This window comes from Amphibalanus amphitrite, unplaced genomic scaffold (assembly GCF_019059575.1).
Source record: "Amphibalanus amphitrite isolate SeventyFive unplaced genomic scaffold, NRLGWU_Aamphi_draft 000730F_arrow, whole genome shotgun sequence".
NCBI lineage: Eukaryota > Metazoa > Arthropoda > Thecostraca > Balanomorpha > Balanidae > Amphibalanus > Amphibalanus amphitrite.
Genome location: NW_024882224.1, coordinates 38,533 through 60,000, shown reverse-complemented (window position 1 = coordinate 60,000; position 21,468 = coordinate 38,533). Strand labels below are relative to the sequence as shown.

The 21,468-nt window shown below is 47.4% G+C and overlaps 2 protein-coding genes across 2 annotated transcripts in view; both read right to left on the bottom strand.

The window, feature by feature from the left end:
* The window catches only part of LOC122365317, a 57,429-nt gene extending 47,060 nt beyond the window's left edge, over window positions 1–10,369 (bottom strand). Inside the window, exons 1-6 of the mRNA XM_043336442.1 lie at window positions 10,209–10,369; window positions 9,767–9,892; window positions 9,545–9,636; window positions 976–1,088; window positions 512–731; window positions 202–282 (exon numbers count right to left, since the gene is read on the bottom strand). Coding sequence (XP_043192377.1) covers window positions 202–282; window positions 512–731; window positions 976–1,081 — 407 coding nt within the window. The 5' untranslated portion in view covers window positions 1,082–1,088; window positions 9,545–9,636; window positions 9,767–9,892; window positions 10,209–10,369. The remainder of the gene's footprint in view (window positions 1–201; window positions 283–511; window positions 732–975; window positions 1,089–9,544; window positions 9,637–9,766; window positions 9,893–10,208) is intronic.
* Window positions 9,722–15,914, bottom strand: LOC122365316. The gene is made up of 8 exons (XM_043336441.1): window positions 15,889–15,914; window positions 15,237–15,317; window positions 14,825–14,864; window positions 14,403–14,522; window positions 13,619–13,735; window positions 12,943–13,071; window positions 10,586–10,731; window positions 9,722–9,892 (listed from the first exon to the last, which is right to left on the bottom strand). Exons 2-8 carry the CDS (start codon window positions 15,309–15,311, stop codon window positions 9,722–9,724), a joined length of 798 nt encoding a protein of 265 aa, XP_043192376.1. The 5' UTR covers window positions 15,312–15,317; window positions 15,889–15,914.
* Window positions 15,915–21,468: the final 5,554 nt, after the last annotated feature.

Sequence of the window (21,468 nt, the reverse complement as noted above, 5' to 3'; positions counted from 1 at the left end):
TCATATAGACCTTGAATGGAATTAACTATAAACCATTCCATTCGCTATAGCTGCCAACAGAACCAACGAATTCAAGATGGCTGTCGAAGTGCGACAATTTTGTATTTGGCATCTTCTGAAACCTGAACACCGTTTTTAAATGGAGGCTGAAAACTGTCGATCTCCTATCACATACCTGACAGCACCTTTCTGTATCCTTACCAAGCGTGCATAGTTCCATGCGGCTTGAAAGCTTCCAAATAAGCTGCCGGTAGTGTGTGGATCACATGAACATCTTGGTCTCTGTGGATATGAAAAGAACATTGTTAATGGTTTCGTGCAAAGTTTTATTTTATATATGTCGTTTAAAAGCGGATCGTTTTCCCATTGTTGCTAGTGCTACGCCGGTTGGGGTACCATTTAGACGCTCACTTTCTGAGTGGCAGCTGTCAATTTACGAAATAAAACACCCAGATACAAGCTTTTTGCCCATTATCGTCACGCTTCTTAGGGGGCTTTTTTTTGCGCATACCTTCTGAACGGGGTCTGAGCCTTCAATGTAGCTGCCGAGAAGAAGTAGCCGAAGCCTTCAGTGATGGCAGGCTTGTGCAGTCTGTCTGTTGGATCCAGTCTGATCCGCTCTCCGAGGTTTTCAAAGTCTGTGCAGGTGCCGTTGTCGATGCAGTTGTGCCAGCGCCAGGCGCCCTGGAAGTAGTCGCCGTCCGAGTCCAGGAGAAAGTCGTACGTGGCCGCTGCCGGAGAAAGGCCATTGTCAGCGGCTTGTGGACATCAGCTGACCTTCCTCCGGTCACAAAGCCCATTTAATTAAAGCGTTTAATTGCAGCCTGAGACTTAAGCATTAACTCTTTCCGGTCGCGGGCTCCTCAGAATAATAACGCAGAGAACGAGGGGGTACGATAGCGACGATGAGCTCAAACGATATTGCAATGTTGCATCTCCAATCAATAATACGCAGAGTAAAATTTGATGTTTTACCTGGTCCCAGACAATTAAGCTCGTAAGTGGTTGTTCGAGGATGTTCAGATGGCCAACACATGTCGTTTGGATTCGCTGACGTTTCCTTTGTGGACTTCTGGCGCATATCGCATCTGCGAAAAATAAAAATAACATATCAAACGCCCAAAATTCGGCATGGGTAACTAGAGTTTGACTAGAGTGCCTGCAGAGCATTCATCTAATCTCAACAGTTTTCTTTATTTAGATTTTTGCACCCCCAGCCCGGAGCGGTGTTTATGTTTTTTATGAGGAAAACAGCAGCTTTCGCTCGTTTGGGACGCTGCGGAGGAAATATGTTTTAACCTTTGAGGCGGTGTGTGGGGGGGCTTTTTTTGCCCCCCCCCCCCTTTAGTTTTTTCGATATATCTCCCAAACCGCTGCGCCGATCGTCACCAAACTTTCAGTACCCTCCCGTGAATAGCTATTGCACATTGTTACCAAAATTTTCCAAAGGCTATGATAGGTTGGTCGCTAGTGACGTCAGAGTGACGTCATTTCTGCCATTTTCGACCCAAAAAAGGGTTTCGCGGGAAGAGCTGTCAGGCCTACAGCTTTAGAGATACAGAAAAATGTTTCAAGCAGTTTTAGTATCATATGACCTTTCCTCGTAAAATATAACTTAGCAAAAAGGATAAATTGATATTGATATTAATATCAATATATCCTTTTTGCTAAGTTATATTTTACGAGGAAAGGTCATATGATACTAAAACTGCTTTTACTAATGTTCCTCGCACAAGCGCTCAACAACAGAAAAATGTTTCAATCAGTGGCGCAGCCAGGATTTCGTTTCGGGGGGGTCATCGCCTCCAAAGCGGGCCCCCTAGTGTGCGGGCCCCCCACCCATTTTTCAGAATCTTTCCATATTTCATACGCATTCTGCTGAGCGGGCCCCTTTACCTGCATGATAACCGTGAGCGAGTTTGAATCGGAAAATTTTGATAGAACAATAGCTCGGTAATCACCCGGTGTTCAATTTCCACGTGAATTGACCATGACAGAAATATGTTACTATGACGTATGAATTCGTATCTTTCGAGGCCGAAATGTGCCCCTTCCGCAATATGCCAGGCTAGTTTTTGGAGCTGAATCCGAATTTAGCAACCATTTGAACATTTACGAAGTAGTTTTGGTGCCTTCGTATAACATGTTACGAAGCTGCCAGAGGCGGCTGGCACGTAGGTACTACAAATACCCGGCAGGACCCCTACTGGTTGACCTGACCTGACCTGACCCGACCTGGCTTAAATGCATAAAGACCTCATCTGTTATCAAAACTAACATGATAACTATTCATGATCAGTACCCCGAAAAACCCTATAGCAGCCACAATTAACGACGTTCTAACAGGTCCCGATTTTCCCGATTTTTCGGTCATTGACCTGACCTGGAAGGTCAACCAATGACCAAGAACCTTAAAATTGGGTATCGTCGGCTTCCTCTCGTCACGGGGAACACGCTCGTATTTCCCGCGAAGCTCTAGCTCGATCATGGGCCAAACACGAAGGGGTCGTATCCCCCCCCCCCTCTTGTGCCGTCGAAGGACGCAAAATGGCCGGAATGGCCTGTGCCGGCGAGGGTTAACGCGCTCATATGGGACATGTATTGCCATGGGCCGGGTTTGTTGTGGCGTGGTGATGTGGTGACGTAGATTCTGTCTGCTATCGAGGTCCCGGCATGGTGTTACTTAGCGCGGGGTACGGGCCCGACCGTTGCGCCAAGTGCGCTGAAATTTGCGCAACTTATAGATTAAGGATGGGCAACGTGCCTTTGAGGGTCTCAGCTCGATCGGATTGATAGCGAGCACATGACGCGTGCTCAAAAAGTGCAAATTCGCGTTATGGACTTTACATGTATGTATAAATCGGCTTGCAAAATCGGGCGAAAATGACTAAATTTGCCAGACACTGGTCCGGTCCCCGTGCAGTATCTCGGTAACCGTGGGCCCAATCGCCACGGGGTATCGTGTAGAGAATCGAAAGGGCTATCGAATGGTGTGCGGTGCAGGGATGGCACGCGCCACGTGCACCCGTCAGGGCACTTTTGCTGGGAAATTTACGTTTCGGACAGATTTGGGATTTAATGCTATTTTCGGGTGACTGTTTGACGGAGCGGGTTCAAACAACGCCTGTTGGCAAAAGAAATGTACCGCCTCTCATGGAAAAATTGTGAAAAGCTAATTGATCAAAAACAAGGTGGAACAAATCGCTGGAGAGAATGGTGTTTGTTAATGACTTACTTAATTACACGGGTTTTACTGCATAACCTGGTACGTTTGACAGTTGAAAATGGCATAGTTGGAAAGACCATTCAATTTTGTCCAAAATCCAATCATCGCTTTTGCATGGCGAGCAACAGTATTCTTAAAAATATAAATGTTGGAAACCTCTACATAGGAATTCATCGATGGCTGTCATTTTTCAATAACCTACGTCAACCGTTGTTATAAACTACACATGACATGTTCTATAGTAGAACGCATGCTTATCAGACACGAGCACCTCGATGCAATGGATATTTTTTCCCAATCCAAAATGCTTAGCCGTCAAAAAGCAATCAACCGAAATGGATACATCACCCACGGACACAAGACCAACCAAACGCCCACCGATCGAAAATACCCCTTATTCGCTTTGAGGAGCAAGCGGGTCACCCTAGCGGGCCCCATTCAACCAGGGGCCCGGGCCCTATCCATACGGGGGCCCGGGCCACGTCCACCTGGGGCTCCGGGCCCCGTCCACCCGGGGCTCCGGGGCCCGTCCACCAGGGGGCCCGGGCCCCATCCATCCGGGGGCCGGGCCCCGTTCTCCCGGGGGCCGGGCCCCATTCACCCGGGGGTCCGACGTCCACCCGGGGCCCGGGGCCCGTTCTACCGGGGGCTCAGACCTATCCACGGGGGTCCCGGGCCCCATCCACCCAGGGGGCCCGGGCCCATTCTCCCAGGGGCCCGGGTCAATTCTCCCGGGGGACCGGGCCCGTTCTCCGGGAGGCCCGGGTCCGTTCTCCAATCTCCCGGGGCCCGGGGCCCGTTCTCCCGGGGGCCCGGGCCCCATCCACCCAGGAGGCCCTGGCCCCATCCACCCAGGGGCCCGGGTCAATTCTCCCGGGGGCCCGGGCCCGTTCTCCCGGGGGCCCGGGCCCCATCCACCCAGGAGGCCCGGGCCCGTTCTCCCAGGGGCCCGGATCAATTCTCCCGGGGGCCCAGGCCCGTTCTCCGGGAGGCCCGGGTCCGTTCTCCAATCTCCCGGGGCCCGGGGCCCGTTCTCCAATCTCCCGGGGCCCGGGGCCCGTTCTCCCGGGGGCCCGGACCCATCAACGGGGGGGGGGGCCGGGCCCCATCCACCCAGGAGGCCAGGGCCCGTTCTCCCAGGGGCCCGGGTCAATTCTCCCGGGGGCCCGTTCTCCGGGAGGCCCGGGTCCGTTCTCCAATCTCCCGGGGCCCGGGGCCCGTTCTCCCGGGGGCCCGGACCCATCAACGGGGGGGGGCCGGCCCCATCCACCCAGGAGGCCCGGGCCCGTTCTCCCAGGGGCCGGGCCCGTTCTCCCGGGGGCCCGGGCCCCGTCCACCTGGGGCCCCAGGCCGACCCCTCACCCGTGGTGTCCCAGTAGGCATTTCTCGAAGCGGGCTCGTCCGATTAGATTAGGGCCTCTCTCCTCCCTCTCTCTCTCTCTCTCTCTCTCTCTCTCTCTCTCTCTCTCTCTCTCTCTCTCTCTCTCTCTCTCTCTCTCTCTCTCTCTCTCTCTCTCTCTCTCTCTCTCTCTCTCTCTCTCTCTCTCCCTCTCTCTCGAGCGGGCCCCTGACAAAAATTTCGGGGGGGGTCAGCTGACCCTCTGACCCCCCCTGGCTGCGCCACTGGTTTCAATATAAAATGTGTAGAATTAAGAGGGCTACAAAACTGCTATCTTGGATGTTTGAAATTTTTCGATTTTGATCCCCAAAAAAATCAAAAAATAGATTTTTTATATAATGGCCGAAAAATCCAAAAAATATTTTGAATTTCTAAAAAAAACGGGAATATATGTGATAGTCCTAACCGCCTTCTATCTACATACCAAATTTGAGATCGATACCTCTTTTTTGGCCAAGTTATAGCGAAAAAACTGTTCAAAATTGATGACGTTAAGTTTTAAAACTCATTTTTAGCAATTCTAGACCTCGTAGCGCAAAACAAAGACCACCATTAGACTCCCCGTGACGAGCTGCATCGAATCAATACCCATTTTATGCCAAACAATCAACTTTGAAATTTGAACGTTTTTACCTGACCTTGACCTGACCTCCACCAGAAAGTGACCTAAACCGTACCTGATGGTCTTATAACCAACACCATTGAGTTGGAAATGAAAAATTGGCCATAAAACATACATCGCACAACCTTAGTAAAGTTGGGTTCATGTGGTGACCCTTCCTTGGTGACCTGACCTGTGACATGACCTGGTATGACCAGTGGCCTCTAATAGCAACATATGTACTAGACAACTGACGCCCTATCGCTGATTTTCGACAAAATGCGTTTTACTCGGTGTTATAGCGCTTTCCCTAGAACACCGTGAACGGTGAAACATTTTATCTTTGACCTGACCTGTGACGTCATCGGTGACCCTGACGTCAATGAAACTTGGTTGTTTTAGACAAATTTGACAGGGCTATCGACTGCCGTTTGAATTTTCCGGATTTGTCCAGTAGTTTCGGAGATACGGGGGGGGGGGCAAAAAAGCCCCCCACCGCGCGGAAGGTGGCCGGGAGGCCCACCGCCTGCCGGACATCACCCTATCACGCATCACCCTTGGGTCCACCATTACAAAGCTTAAAAAGCATCTACTGCTTTCTTAACCCGGCACCGCCTGGGCTATTTGCCTGGGGGGGGGGATCGGATCCGACACCCCCCCCCCCCCTGTTAAGATTTATCCCTGTTATCTCTGAGAACCAATGGTCGTATCGAGCCCTGCGAGGCGGCGTTCGAAAGGTCTCTACGAGACCTTCCCAAAGCACTCTTAAGATTTTAAGATTGAGGTCAACTTTCGGGTCAAGGTCAGGTCAAAGGTCAAATTCTGGGGTTTTGCATGATTAGGCTTACGGACAGCGGAATCGATAGCTGCTGCTCGAAACTCACCAAAAATGACCTCAAAGACCTAGTGAAGGTACCATGTGCGTATAGGGGTCATACTAAGTACGGGTCAAGGTCAGGTCAGGTCACGAAAGGTCACGGTTTTCACTTTTTGCTACATGGGCGTGCGACATATGTTTTATTGATTATTTTTCACGCCGAATCCGATGGTAATGGTTATATGTGACCCCAAGTCACTGTGCTGGTGATAAGTGTGCAATGAAAGCATAAAAATCGTTTATACCTTACATAACTAAACGAGGGCAAAGAAAAAAGTCAATTTTTCAACTTTTTATTTTTGACATAAAAATGCACTTTTCTAGACGAGCTTTGTCCCACAAATCTAGTGGTGCCATTTATTTTCACATGCGATGTTTAGAAGTGCCTCTAATTCAGGAAAATGTTTATGACGTCACCATGCCCTATGTATATTGGAGCTATTTTTTTACAATTTGGGGGTCAAAAATCAAGATAGAAAGTTGAAAGTTGGGACATCTAACGTTCTAATAGAGCTTAACATATATTCCAGTTTTTTGGAAATTCTTAAAATTTTTGATTTTATTAGCTGCTTTAAAAAAAATAGTTTTTTTGAATTTTTGGGGTTAAAAACGCATTTTATAGAAAATCCGAGATAGCCATTTTAAAGAACTCGTGGAGGTGCGTCTATTCATGTCCTTAATATGCAGTTTGCTTTAAACCTTGATTTTTGGCGATTTTTTAAACATTTACCACTTTTTGACTGAAAACGCCATATAGTTACATCACTAAAATCGATATATCTATAAAACAATTGGAAAATTTTTCTTAAAAATTGCACAGGAGACGTCAAATTGATGGGGGAGAAGGCATGCCAAGTTTCAAGTTGACAGCGTAAGCGGTTCATGAGTTATTCAAGAAAAACGGAGGGGGGTTGGATCCGACTCCCCCCCCAGGCGGTCGCGGGTTAACCCGGCCGGGCCCGGGGGGTAATCCCAACCATCGCAGCCTGGGGGGTGTTTCGCCCCCCCCCGTCTAACTCCGTAAATAAGGGAGCTACGGAAACAAAAGCGATACCAAACGAAAGGTCCTTACAAGACGACTCTAAAGCACCTAACATTTTTGACCTCAGGTCAATTTTCAAGGTCAGAGGTCAAGGTCAAAGGCAAAAACCGGCACATGTGTAGTGATCTCAAAGTGAGCGTTCTAGAGGACGGAAGGATGCATAAAACCGGCAAAATTGGGTGTCAAACAAAAAAAGAGAGTCCGAGGATTCCGAAAATGTGCTCAAAATTAAAGGTCAAAGTCACGATCATGCTCAAAATTAACCTCAAACTTTGCACTTTTACGTACATCTTGCGTTCTAATTTCCAAGATGTTTTGAAATGTTTTGAGGCTTATCAGGTCCCTATTTGTGGTTCATCTTACGATACAAGGCTGCTCAAAGGTCAAGGTCACAGAAGAGTATCCTTGATAGAGGCTATTTCACTGATTCAAGTTAGTAATAATAAGACAATTTTGCCATCCGGAGCCTCTAAATGAAGGATAAGAGGAAAATAGATGCCAGATTCGTGATCAGCGGGTACGAATATATCATAAACGATCTTTAATATGTCAAGGTCAGACAAAGGTCATTCGAAGTCACATGAGGTCAACATAAAGCTTGACCTTTTCCTAACAAAATATATATCATTCGACGCGGCTTGACAAGGCAAATGCGATGGTACCACTGCCGTACCTCTAGGTCCATTTATGTCGAAGTTTTTTTGCGAACAACTAAAACCACATTTCGGGGTCGTTGACCTGACCTCTGACCTCAGGTCACCAAAAATATTTTTCTATTTTTCTCTGGGTCAAACGCTACACAACCGTGCCCGTAATTTGTATTTATCTCAAAAACTCTATTTTTAGCAGCTATTTGAAGTTAGCGTCTGTGACGCCGAAGTTTGCCGTGTAGGGGTCTAGAAAAATCGACCCTGTGACGTCATCAAGGGGGCTAGGTCCAAGTTTTTACTTCAGAAGATGTCAAATTGATGGGAGAAAATGTACTGAAAGTTTCGTTTTCCTATCCCTCGGGAGCTATCGCAAATATTCGCCAGGGGGGGGGGGCGAAAAACGCCCCCCCGGGCCCGCGAGGGTAAATGCCTATATATTTGTTTCCTCTTGTATATTTTGAAGCCACACGAATTCCTCATAATTGTAACGTCCACTGAACGAATTAACGATCCTGAATCATGGAAAAGCGCGTTTGGCGCGTTCTGTCCTTACAGTCAACAATTCTGGCGTATTGTAATAAAAGCTATTTATTAGTCTATGATTCTGATATATCCCAACTGGATCTGCCTGAGGCTCTGATTTACACAATAATAACTTGTGTAATAAATCCAGCGTGAAAGGCAGCGTCTCCTATTGCATTTTCCAGAAAAAAACCTGAGAAATGACGTTCCATCGCTCAAGCATATGACTCCTGACGGGGATGGCCCGCGTCCGGTGGGAGCAGCCGCAGCCAGTCCATCCTGTTGCGGGAGCCAATCACACTCTAACTCGGTGCTTCACTATATTATCGGCCGAGGCCAACACAAGAGCAACGGCGCTCACCGCTCGTCACCGCAGCCCGTCCGCTTCTCCCGGGCCGCCGCGCCGGCCGCCCAGCCAGGGCCAGCCGCTGACCCCGCCCCAGGGCCACGCGGCAGGGGCGGCGCCGGGCGCGGCCAGTCAGGGAGGCGCCACGGGCGGCGCCAGGCACGCCACAACGGGCGGTCACAGCCGCCCGTAACAATCCCACCTTAACATTACTTTTGAGTTGAGATAGCCATATTGGGGTCCCTGGCTTGCACTTACCGGTTTGGGCACTTACAACATCGAGAACTGCTTTAATTCGGAGATATTTGATTTCAAACTTGCAGTTTTCAGATTCTAAGGGGCTAATGCATTTGAATGCCCCCTTAGAATTTGTGACGTCAGCGCAGATCTAACGATTTTTAAATATAATACCAAAACCATCGGTAAAAGCGTGGTGGTATGTGCTGCTTTGCGCGCATTATCTGCCGTGCACTTCAGGGATGCCAAATGATTGCTTCCAAACGACGTCGTAGGAACAGCGGAGATCCCAAAAAGTAAACAGTTAAAATCTACATACTATCTTGAAAGCCAGTGAATATTTTTCGATGAAATTTGGTAGATCTTCATTTTTGATCTTTCTGAACCACGGGACATCACCTTAATGCGAATTCATTAGTTTTTTTAAGGTCAGGTCCCTTTAAATGCAATTGCGTGGAGTTGTCCGACTTTGATAAACTGACATCCTAATTGTCCCGTCACATGGGGTTGCCTTTCGGATGGCGGAAGTCGGTGCATGCGGGACGAGCTCGGCTTACCGTGGTATCCGACTCTGTTAATTCGTCCGTTTTTTCATGTTTATTATAGTTTATTTGAAAAATGACAAAGATGTGTCTCAGTTTTACCTGCCACTGTCGTAGTTGAAACCAAAGAGATCACAGGAGGCTCTTCTCAAGCATTTCTTTGCACAGGTCTCAATGGAGTCAGTTGTCTGAGACTGAAAAGGAAATAAAAAAGTGAGCGTTTTAAAATCTGGTTAGGTGTGTAATAAAAAAATAACCAGAACTCGGACATTTCACGGACTACGAGCCAGACACTGTTGGCCGCTGGTCGCCCCATCGACTCACCGTCTTTACGTCGTTGATGACGCCGAAGTAGGGAACCCAGGTGGGCGCGCACACCTCGAACGTCTCGAAGCTGACGAGATCGAACGCCACGTCGCCCGTGTTGCCATCCAGGCCGGTGATTTCGATCTGCGCCACCGTCAAAGGGCTAGTAAAGTGTTCATCCCGTGCGTCCTTTGATACGTTACTGGTGTCTTTGAACATGTATGTACATTGTAATGCTTATATATAGATATATTTGAGGCGCACTTATGACATCTTTGAATGCTTATTGCTTACATATGTGATGTCAAGTTGTTGTAGGACTAGGTATGTATCAACCAGCGATCAGGTAGGGTTGCACTTACCCTATGCAAGTCAAATACCTACATGCTTCGTTACAGCTAGAGGAGCGTATGTACTGTGTATGTGTCATGTGTACATACAGTACCTACGCATACAGCACCTGGTAGGGCTCGGCAGACACCGGAATGCGGACAGCAGCGTACTTCCAGTGCGCCACCGAAGGACATTGGTGGCAGAGCCTTGAGACGGCTGCTGCCACGTTACAGCTCGTTCTTGAGTCGCACGATGCGCTCGACTAGAAAGATATAAAATGTGTTATTTGCTTGCCTTTTTGATCAGCTATTAATGACGAAAATACCGAACAGAGACTACAAGATACCATTTCTGAACTCAAATATCGTAGCACAGAGGAAATCATTGAAAATCAAAGTACGCTTTCCTTTCGCCCAACGACAAAGCCGCCCCTCGGGCAAAGCCATGCACGACTTTGTCGCTTATCAAGTCGATCGTTTGTGAATCGCTCGCCGCTGTGCTTGCCTCGACAGCGGGTCGGACTGGCGGCAGTATTTTTTGCTGGTCCTCCACCTTCCAGATGGTTCTCCTTGTGCCGCTGCCGGGGTAGAAGAGGTCGATGCGCAGCTCGGCGTCCCGGGGGGTGGCATCGGTCGCCGACGGGTCGTATGCTGTCAAATGGAGATGGCTCAGGAGAACTGCACAGTGCTGGCTACCAGTAGGGATGCGGACCGCGGAATGCATTTTAAGCATTTGGTGAGCATCTGGACATTTTTGTAATCTTAGACATTTTGGGCAGCTCCGGCTACGGTAAAGGCCATTGCATTAGTTAACCCTCGCCGGACCTATTGGTTTTCTACATACATTTACATACATTTACATACATTTCTAGGGGGGGTGGGTTGGTACGATCCCCCTCGCCGTTACACCCCTGATGGAGCTAGAGCGTCGCGGAAAAACAAGCGTGTATGCCGTTACGAGACGCTGAAACTGGTACCCGATTTTAAGGTCTCAGGTCAACCGGTGACCTCTGAGGTCAGGTCAAGTGGCCCAAGGTTCTGGTTCGGTATTTGGTAAATACCTTCGCCAAAAAAGGCCATAGAGCCACGATTTTGGCGCCACGGTGTTCGCCTCGCTCAGGCGCTTATGGTTTACTTTTTGTTTGGGTGAGGTCAACTTGAGGTGTTGACCTCGGGTCACGGTCAGTTCAGAGCCCCCAGGTCACGAAGTTGGTCGGAGGAGGTCATGTCGCATATCATTCGATTTGACAGGTCTTTCCGAGTCCATTGGCGGCTTTTCCGACTCGCAAGCTCAATTTGATCAGGAGTTATTGACAAAAACTCTTATGGCCTTAGTGACGTCACGCAAAGTCAGCAATGCAAAAGTGAAACATAGAAACTTGCAAGGAGTCCATGAAACCACAATTCTGTGTTTGAGATAGTTTGATATCGTTCCCGGCGCCAAAATAGCAGTTTTCATTTTCCCCATTGACTTATAACGGTGAGGTCACGCGACCGACCTGACCTCATGTGACCTTAAAAAAAGAAAATCCGAGATATGCAAGTTGTGAGACCTCTGGAGGATACTAGGTCCTGTAAGTTTAATCTCCCTGTGAAAGCTCCTCTGGCACTGAGGGCGTTGCGAAGTTGCGACATCTGAAGACCGTGCAGAGGTTCACTTATGGCGTCATAGGTCAGTGACCTGACTTGACACGAAAATAGGTTAGGGTCAAAAGATCCGGCTTGAGCCAAAGGTCACGTATGCCAAGTTTCAGCTCTTTATCGCCAGTTTTTCGGAGCTATCGCGAAAAAAACCTATGGGGGCGGGCACCCCCCCCCCTTCGGACGGCAAGGGTTAACCCTCGCCGGCACAGGTCATTTTGAGTCCTTCGACGGCACAAGGGGGGGGGGGGTTGGTACGACCCCCCCCTCGCGTTTGGCCCCTGATTGAGCTAGAGCTTCGCGGAAAAAACGAGCGTGTTGCCCGTCACGAGAGGAAGCCGATGATACCCAATTTTAAGGTCCTAGGTCATCGGGTGACCTTCCAGGTCAGGTCAATGACCCGAAAACCGGGAAAATCGGGACCTGTTAGAAAGTCGTAAAGTGTGGCTGCTATGTGGTTTTCCGGGGTGCTGATCACGAATATCGTGTTAGTTTTGATCAGAGATGATGTCTTTAAGCATTTAGACCAGGTCAGGTCAGGTCAGGTCAGGTCAGGTCAACCGGTAGGGGTTGTGACGGGTATTCGTAATACGTGTCAACCGCCTCGGATAGCTTCGTAACATGCTACGAAGGCACCAAAACTACTTCGTAAATGTTCAAATGGTTGCTAAATTCGAATTCAGCTCCAAAAACTAGCCTAGAAACATGTAAAACTCGAAAAAGTGAACCGGGGTCACCCGAGGTCACCAAAGGTCAATGACCTGACCTGACCTTCAGGTGACCTTGACACCCACCCTAATGCATGGGAGCAACATCAAATCACATGTTTGAACGTTTGAAACCACGAAAAGCTTGCAAACGCGCGGCTAATGCGAGCCGACATGCGCCGAACCGCGATTTCGGCCAAACATGGTCACAGAAAAGAGGTCACAGGTCAAAGGTCATTGGGGTCAGAGTCATGAAATTTTCAGGGTAGGTGTAAAATTGATCAATGCGAGGGTACGGAAAGTTTCGTCGCGATCGGCCGCTTTTTACGCGAATTATTCGCGAAAAACCTTAGAGGGGGTTGCATCAACCCCCCCCCCTGTGCCGGCGAGGGTTAAAACATACGGGAACTATGACCAAGAAAATAACTTGTTCCCATTATAGCAGGTAGATATCGTAAAAAGCATCTACGAGCTACAGACAGGCAAGGAAGCGCAACTTGACAATAATACGTACCGCAGAAGTAAAACAGCTTCACCACAGCGGCGTTCCATATCGGCTGCTTGCCTCGCAACGTGGCGATTTTGCGCTCGTTGGGACCAATGGTGCCGTAAGGAAAGTAATTCCGCATGTGAAATACGTAATCTGAAATTCAATAATCGTCAGCGTTGGTTATGAACTTTGTAATAAAATAGCCACGTTAGTATGGCCTTCGCCGGTTGTTCATTTATAACACAGTTGCGAGTTTTGTATGGTGTAACATCCTGACCAATGACTTGTCCTTGTGTTTTTCCTATATCTGTCTATCAGGAGTAATTTGCAACAATCCCCTGGTTTCTTGCATTTTCATTCAATTACCACCAGCACCATCCCTGATTTGCTGTCTGGTGAATAAGTAACTATGTATATAGCAACTTTATTCCGTCTCCTAGTGCCACAACAAGTAAACAACTTTAAATTCCAATAAAAGTGAAGTTTTAAGCAATGACACAGTCAGCTAATGTAGAATGACGCTAATAACTCAAGTTTATTGTAAAAGACAAAGCATCCGATACATACATACAGGATCTTGATCACTGTCAATGAGATGAAGAAGTTATTTGTACTGTCAGCTAAATTATTTCCCATATTGACAAAGATCACACCACAAAAAGACAGCAGTGTGCAATGTGATCGTAAAACGTAGTCTCACCGGAATAGTAGACATCCGGATGTGTATACAATATCGGCGTCGCCCACAGGTGATCCGGTTCGCTATTTGTTCCGCGGTCCCATTGTCCTGCTACGATGTTGTTTGCAGCATCATCAGCTGAAACACACACGAAAACACAAAACATGCATGCATAATGTATGCATGTGTGCATGCATGTATTCTAGTTATGCATATGTTTGTAGTGCTTGAGAAACATGTCTCAACAAGGTAATTTTCTACAACTAACTGCTGAAGCAAAAAAAAAAACAGTTTTTACTATCGACAGTCATAAATTGAATGTCCCCCAAAAAGTGATGGTCGACCTTTGGGCCCGTCGAACTCCAGCCCCGCATCAGGCGCACCTCGCTAGTCCAACATTTAAATCAATCACGACACATATGATATCTTACTGAGCAATCTTCCTGAGCATATGGAAATTTGTCAAAAAGATTACCTTTTTTGCCGCTATATAGTATAAGTAAACTTTTGTTATTTATGGGCCGATCTGTGTCAAGTGCAGGCATAGAGTAGATTTCAGGGCACGATATGTCTGTTGCATATGGGCATGCTACAGAAAGAAAACGCCCCTCTCCCGCTTCACTAATCGACGAAACCCTGTGGTGCTGTTTGAACACCACCAACCGTTTATCGAACCAGTTTGTGTTTATCCAAAAGTGTTTGGTCGTGACGCTCGGCTGCTTCATCACCTTGTCTCATCCGCCATACATCTTTAGCGGGAAACCTCGCTGACTGGAATTAGGTATATAGTTTAGGCATAGTTTACCATAGGTTACATGTGACCAGGCGTCGGTGTTTATTCCTGTGCTGTCCTGAGCTGACCACTCGTCGTCGTTCAGATTGTACTGTCCATATGCATGGTATGCTCTGTTTCCCGCTCTAGTCTCTGAAAAGAGAAAAAAAACATCAGCGGAGAATTTGGTACCTGGCATCTTAGTCTCTGACTATTGCCTTTCCTCAGGGTAATTTGTAGCTTTCGCTGTTACGATAGCTTAAGCTGTGTGGTATAATGTGGGTGGCGTTAATAATCCAAGTACCCTTATTTCTTTCTGAGATTGATTTTTTTCTCAGATCTCAGATAGATCTCATATATGATTAAATCTGAGCTAAGATCTGAGATTTGATTTGTAATGGCCTACGGTATCTTTGCGAACGCCGATTGGCTATGTAGCCTTGTAGTTTACTCACTATCGAAATCAGAACGAGGTCCGAGTCCACAGGTCCATCCCTGAAAAGAGTAGGTACACACTTTGTCATTGTAATGAAACTTGTGCTAAATTTCGGTAGTTCAAATGTTCTGTAAAAGTGCCAAACAAATGAGTCGTCTTCCTACAAATTGAAAATGAGTTTCACACATACTTGAAGATTGCGAAAGTATATATTTGGAGAGAAAAGTTACTAAGAGGAAGACATTTAGGTATTGACACCTATCTTATCACTCCAAGTTAGGACAAGTGTATTTCTATCAGCGAGAATAGTTAAAAGACCTATACAACGAACTAGCATATGTGTCTATGTATCATACATTGTGCCCAAACACACCATACAATACTGACGGAAAATGTCATGTTTGCGAACTTTAAAGACATAGGTAACTTACCTGGTGTAGGTAGACAAAGGCCAGCGTCAGCTGTATAAGCCAGCGGATATCGTCTCGCTCTTTGGCACCGCCCATGGTCGCCTGTGAAGAGGGCTCATGGTCAATTGATCATGTTTGTTTTAATGAGAGATGGAGAAACTAATGGTCAATTCATGGCCGGCGATGAGCACCTGTAGCCATGACCACGAATGCGTATACTTCGAAAAGCGTATTTTTGCACGGCTTGCTATTAGTCAAGAAAATATGTTAGAAGAAATTACCTTTTGTGGTAGAGGGTGCCCTAATCCTCGCCCCGTGCGACGTAGAAGAGTGGAACTGATGCCTCACCCCCTGCGGTGGACTGGGACTGGTATATGTAGTTCCCTACCTCGGCGGCGGAGGGACGGCCGTAGTGCGGCATAAGGAACTGATACTTTACCTGGGCGGCGGAAAGGATTGCTACTTTTCCTCTGCGGCGGAGGGGACTGAAACCGTACCAATGGGCGGCAGAGGGGACTGCCAGCTTACCTCTGCGGCGAAGGGACTGATACTTTACCTCTGCGGCGGATGTGACGGCCAAAGTGCGGCATAGGAGGGGGGGGACTGATACCTTACCCCTGCGGCGGAGGGGACTGATACCTTACCCCTGCGGCGGAGGAGACTGATACCTTACCCCTGCGGCGGAGGGGACGGCCGAAGTGCGGCATAGGAGGGGGGAGAGAGGAAGGGACTGGTACCTTACCCCTGCGGCGGAGGGGACTGATACCTTACCCCTGCGGCGGAGGAGACTGATACCTTACCCCTGCGGCGGAGGAGACTGATACCTTACCCCTGCGGCGGAGGGGACTGATACCTTACCCCTGCGGCGGAGGGGACGGCCGAAGTGCGGCCCCGCCGGCGGTCAAGTGACCGGTGCCAGCCGGCAATGGGGCCGACACACGACCGACCGATCCTGGGAAAACGACACCTGAGCACGCCGACACTGGTTGCCGGGGCTAGCGGAAAACAAGTAAACAGACCGGGGTAGGGCACCATTGGCTCTGTTTATATGTTTAGGTATGTCTACGTGCGTAGTGCATATGTATGTACCTACTCTGCCTGCTGAGTAAAGCGATGGACTATCACTCGCCAATTGATTCCGGGACAATATGTTGATAAATTCAACCCGCGCCGGTCCGGGGGTGTTTGAACACCCCTTTCCTACGGCTTTTCGCAGATATTTCAAAAATGGCGACGTGGAGCGCCACGATTTTTGACACGCTTGTTCAATGTTCATGTTTTGTTTGTTTCTGCACATGCTGTAAAAATGTTATACCCAGGTTGCTTAACCCGCGCCCCGCTGGGCTATTCAGCCATACGCGCCCTGCTGGGGGGGGGGGGGCAGATTCTGCCCCCCCCCTGTCTAACTTCCGAACCGATGGTCGTAGAAAGACGGGGAAAACGGCAATCGAAAGCTCTCAACAAGGCGGATCTTAAGAGCCCAATTTTTTTTGCTTAAGTAGGTCAGAGGTCAGGTCAAGGTCAGGTCAAGGGTACAAATTGCAAGTTTCTACAGTATCGGCCTTGCACCGTAGTTGCCGAAGAATGGACTAAGACTGATTGCCCAAAAAATGTTCCTAGACTACCAAGACAATATTCGTTGCACAAAATGCCATTCAAAGGTCAAGGTCAAGGTCAGGTCAGGTCAGGTCAGGTCACCAAAAACAAAATATAGAAAAGGGCATGTGCGACACATGTTTTATGGGTCATTTTACTCATGGAATTCAATAGGCACACTCAATAAGTGATATGGACCACCTCTGGATGAATTTCAGGTCGAGGTCAGGTCAAGGTCAGGTCAAGTGAGGTCAAATTTTGAAGTTGGTTGTTAAGGCCTAAAAAGGTGTCTATCCGATGCAGTTTTTCACGGCGAATCGAATGGTGCTATTTTTGTTTCCGTACGAGGTCTAGAACTTCCAAAAAATCATTTCTCAAAATTTTTGTGTGTCGTGACGTCATAAAATTTTGAATAACTCCCACATTTTTGAACCGATTCTTCTAAAAATTGGTATGTAGGTGCACATAGACCACTTCTTTGACATATATTCCGGTTTTTTCGATAAACTCAAAATTTTGGATTTTATAAATATTTTCCCAAAAAAGTCAGTTTTTTTGAAAAATTTTGGCCCAAATCCAAAATTTTCAAAAAACCGAGACAGCCATTTGATAGACAAAGTAGAATCACGTATAACCTTTTTTATTACGTCTTGATTCCTTTAAAAATGAAGATGTTAGCGGCGTTTGAAATTTTGCCGTTTTTGATGCGAAAATGGCGAACATGACGTCATTAAAACGTCAATTTTTCAAAAATTTTCCGACGGATTTCGCTCAAATTTTCAGGGAACGTGTCAAATTGATGTATGATAAGGTACTGAAAGTTTGACGTCACTGGCGTAACGCGTTTAGAAGTTATTGGCGAAAAACGGGAGGGGGGGCAGATTCTGCCCCCCCCCCAGCGGGGCGCGGGTTAACCCTCGCACGACCAGGCCATTTCTCATAACACGAACGACCAGGGGGGGGGGGGTTGTTACGACCCCCCCCCCCTGGCGTTTCGAAACGGAAGGTCGTAGAGCTTAGCGGAAAAAACCAACGGATTGCTCTCAACGAGATCTCGCGATTGGTGGTATATTTTTTGGTCCTAGGTCAACATTTGACCTACTTTTGACCGGTCAAAGGTCAAATTTTCGGAAAAATAGACTTTTTTCAACTTTCGGCGGCGATTGCGGCAAAACGGTGGGAGATATCGACGTGAAACCTTCACTATCGTGTTCCTTGATCAATTCTCTATCGTTTGGTATGTATTTCGTTTCCCTAGCTCTAAAAATGGCGCGTTGGGAGCGCCGGAAGTCGGCAAGGTCACAGTCGGCGGCAGAAATTCGAAAAATCAAAATTTAAATTTTTGAAATCTGATTGTATTTTTGGATTTGGGAGGTCCATTTGCTCCCTATAGAAGCTAATATCCTCTTGAGTCCCGCCAATTCGCCCATGAATGGAGAGCAACGAAACTTTTTTGGCTGAGAGCTCCGGTGCCAATAATGACCAGATTGGTGACATTTCAACCGTGAAGGTCATCGCGCATGCGCAGTGACATGTATACTGGGATATACAAAAATACTCAAAGCCTATAAAATCTGACTGAAAGGCAACCCATGAAAACTTCCATACAAACACCAAAGTGTATTTTTTCGTTTGTTTAGGGCGTAAAATGGCTAATAGTATTGACACGTTTAATTATCAACACCACTCGCCCTTAACTTCAGCTTCTTCTGCCCCTTGCCCACTGCTCTTAGGTCTTTAGTTGCCATTTCCTTTGAAGATATAGAACTTGTAGCACCTGTTGCGAATCGATAAACAGTGGAGGAAGACCTTGCAGCATTATCTGAAGCGGCATCTCTAAAAAAAATCGCCGTATGGTGTGTTTTAGAGAGGTGCTTACCTATGTCATTGTGCTTAGGGGTCGGATTCTAATTCATCGGGCGATTTATCAAACTTTGAGTGAGGATCTACGGTCATTGAGGTCGCCAACGATTCGAAGAATGTCAACGCTCAACCACAGAGCCATTTGAAGGCATAATGTTGTTTGTGAGCCACAAAAAATGGCTTTAACTAACCCAGCAACCATGTATACTACAGTATACATGACTAGTCCTAGGCACAGTCCGTTGTATACTGACGTTTACATTTCTCCGTCGTGCAGGATCCCGTTGGTCACTCGGGTGTACATTTATTTTTTCAGAGGTCAATTCCTCCGAATAATTGTAGTGCTACTTCTTAAGCACGTCTCAAAATTTTTCGGGCCAAGGACATTTGTATACCTTAGTATACATGAACTTTAATTCTTTCTGGAAAAGTTCCAAACACACAATTTTGTTTACAAAACCTGCAAGCAATGATCAACAACGAATGGTTATGTTAGCAAAACAACAGTTTTCGATGAGTCATACTCTTAAAAAGAAATAACAGGAAAATAATTAGGAGACGTATGTACCTCTATGCTGCGACCGCCGAGATACCGGGAAGATTGAAGCGCTGAGGCGTCAACAAATTCAACTTGAGGATATAAATTCAGCCACCAGGTGGCGGACCATGGCATGAAGAATGCAACGCATGGCTATGAAATAGCCTAGCCATTAGTGAATTCCGTAGAGATCGACTTAAGACGATGTATACTCCAGTATACAAAAAGAACCAAGAGGATATTGCTGCATATTCCCATTGAGGGGACAAGAATGAGCAAAATAGTGGTTCGGGCGCTTTTTAAAAATAGTACCGGACGCTGTTCCCCTTGTGACGTCATAGCTCCGTGACCTGACCTGACCCGGTCAAATTTCTTATACCATATGATAGCCAATACTTGCCCCAACATGCATGGGAAGTTTCATCACGATCCATCAACCGATGTCCGTACCACCGGCAGGAAACCTCGGGCGTTGGCACTCAGTTTGTGAAAATCCGGCCGGAGGCTGTACCTCTTATGACGTCATAACTCCGTGACCTGACATGACCCGATCAATTTTTTTCGGCAAAAGATGCGCAAAGGCTGCCCCAGAGGGTATTGAAAATTTCAGCCCGCTACGACAAGCTGTTTAGCGTGCACTTCGAAAAAACCTCAGGGGGGGTTGATACAACCCCCCCCCCTAGGCGTTCTAGGGTTAAGGTCAGGTCAGCAGGTCATGTCAAGGGACCTTACCTCAGAAAGGTTAGTAGGCATGCTCGCCATACAACGACCAACTGAACGATCGTTTTCAAACTTTCAGAGATTGATAAAGGTAACAGTGCGTTTAAAATATATACATGTCTTGGAAATAATTTTGATACCCCTGAGAGATCAATTTTGAGCCTTTTCCTTTATAGATCAATGGGATGAAATTGAAAGGCGTTTCTTTTGGACGACCGTCATTCATAACACTCTCAAGCATCTGGACCGGGTTACAGGTTTAAATGACACACTGAATCGGACAATTGCCCCCCTGACCCTTCATAATGTCCCCAAGGTCATATCAGGTGATGGAATGGCTCTAGAAGTTTTTTTTTGTTAACGATAACTTTTGATAGATGCATGCTAGAGCGATGAATACCTACATCTTAGATGTGTGTCTGGTCGACGATACGGATCGACTGATATGCAACATGATTTTTTGCGGTCAGCTTTTATGGTCAAATTATAGTTCTATCAACGCGGCTCGACGAGAGGAACACGATGCTGGACCTGGTAAAAGCAATGTCGTGCCTTGAAGGGGGTGTTCCAACACCCCCCCCCCCCCATCCCGGCTCGGCGCGGTTGGCGCCGAGCTGGCCCGGCACGGGCTAATATTTTACGTGATTTTGTAATTGCTAGGAAATATGTCTCCGAACTCTGATCGGGGCGCTTGCCTTCTCCCCCCAAAAAAAGACAGCATACCCATCAACTGCACCGTCAATGGTATGTCCATTGTCCAGTAAGTCCATTATCCAATCGAATAGCCGTTTCTCTGTCAACACTGCGTAGTCATGGCGCCGTCACGTGACATCGAGTCATTGACGCCGTGTGCGACCATGATTTGGTCACGTGACAGCCGATCAATGGTACCCTGTGAGACTAAGCCGAGATTTATGTGTGGCCCGGATGCCTGATTGCCATGAATTTGTGATGGGAGTACGCCGACCAGGCTGATGTCTCCAGGGTCCTGAGAAACTAGACCATGCCGAGCACATGCTGAATAGATGATGTAGGAACTTGCCGATGTCTTGTATGTGGTATACCCTATCTGCATTGTGCATACCGCATACTGCATTCATATAGTGCATGACAATGCATGCTGGCACGCTCATTTGAAGCAAGATAGATGGTGTGCAAAAGCACGAACCAGAAGACTAAACGACCAACGATGAACCAGCGACCTCATTTATTGGACCTAGAAGTAAGTCTGCTCCTAAGACATGCAAAGTGAGACCTTACCTGGCCACCCAACTCAATGGACAATAGTCCCTAGCGAGTAGCGCCATATTGACCAACCTCGATGGAACTCCAATGGATAAGCCCATCTGTCATCATGAGACTTAGAAAATCGACCCTTGCGCATGCAGACGGGTAAATTAAAACTTCAACTGAGATGTGCAACGTTCAGATGCTCCAGCAATCCGATCAGTCTTAAACTGTGCTGTGTGAACTTGATTTGAGCACATGATCTGTATTCAGCCTTTATTGAGTAGGCCTACCTAACTAAGTAGTATC

Coding starts and splice junctions, on each gene's coding strand:
- LOC122365316 (XM_043336441.1), bottom strand. CDS start 15,311: ATGGGCGGTGCCAAAGAGCGAGACGATATCCGCTGGCTTATACAGCTG. Junction 14,523..14,824: donor ACCTCGTTCTGATTTCGATA/GTGAGTAAACTA, acceptor TTCTCTTTTCAG/AGACTAGAGCGGGAAACAGA. Junction 10,732..12,942: donor GAAGCTGTTTTACTTCTGCG/GTACGTATTATT, acceptor TCCATTTGACAG/CATACGACCCGTCGGCGACC.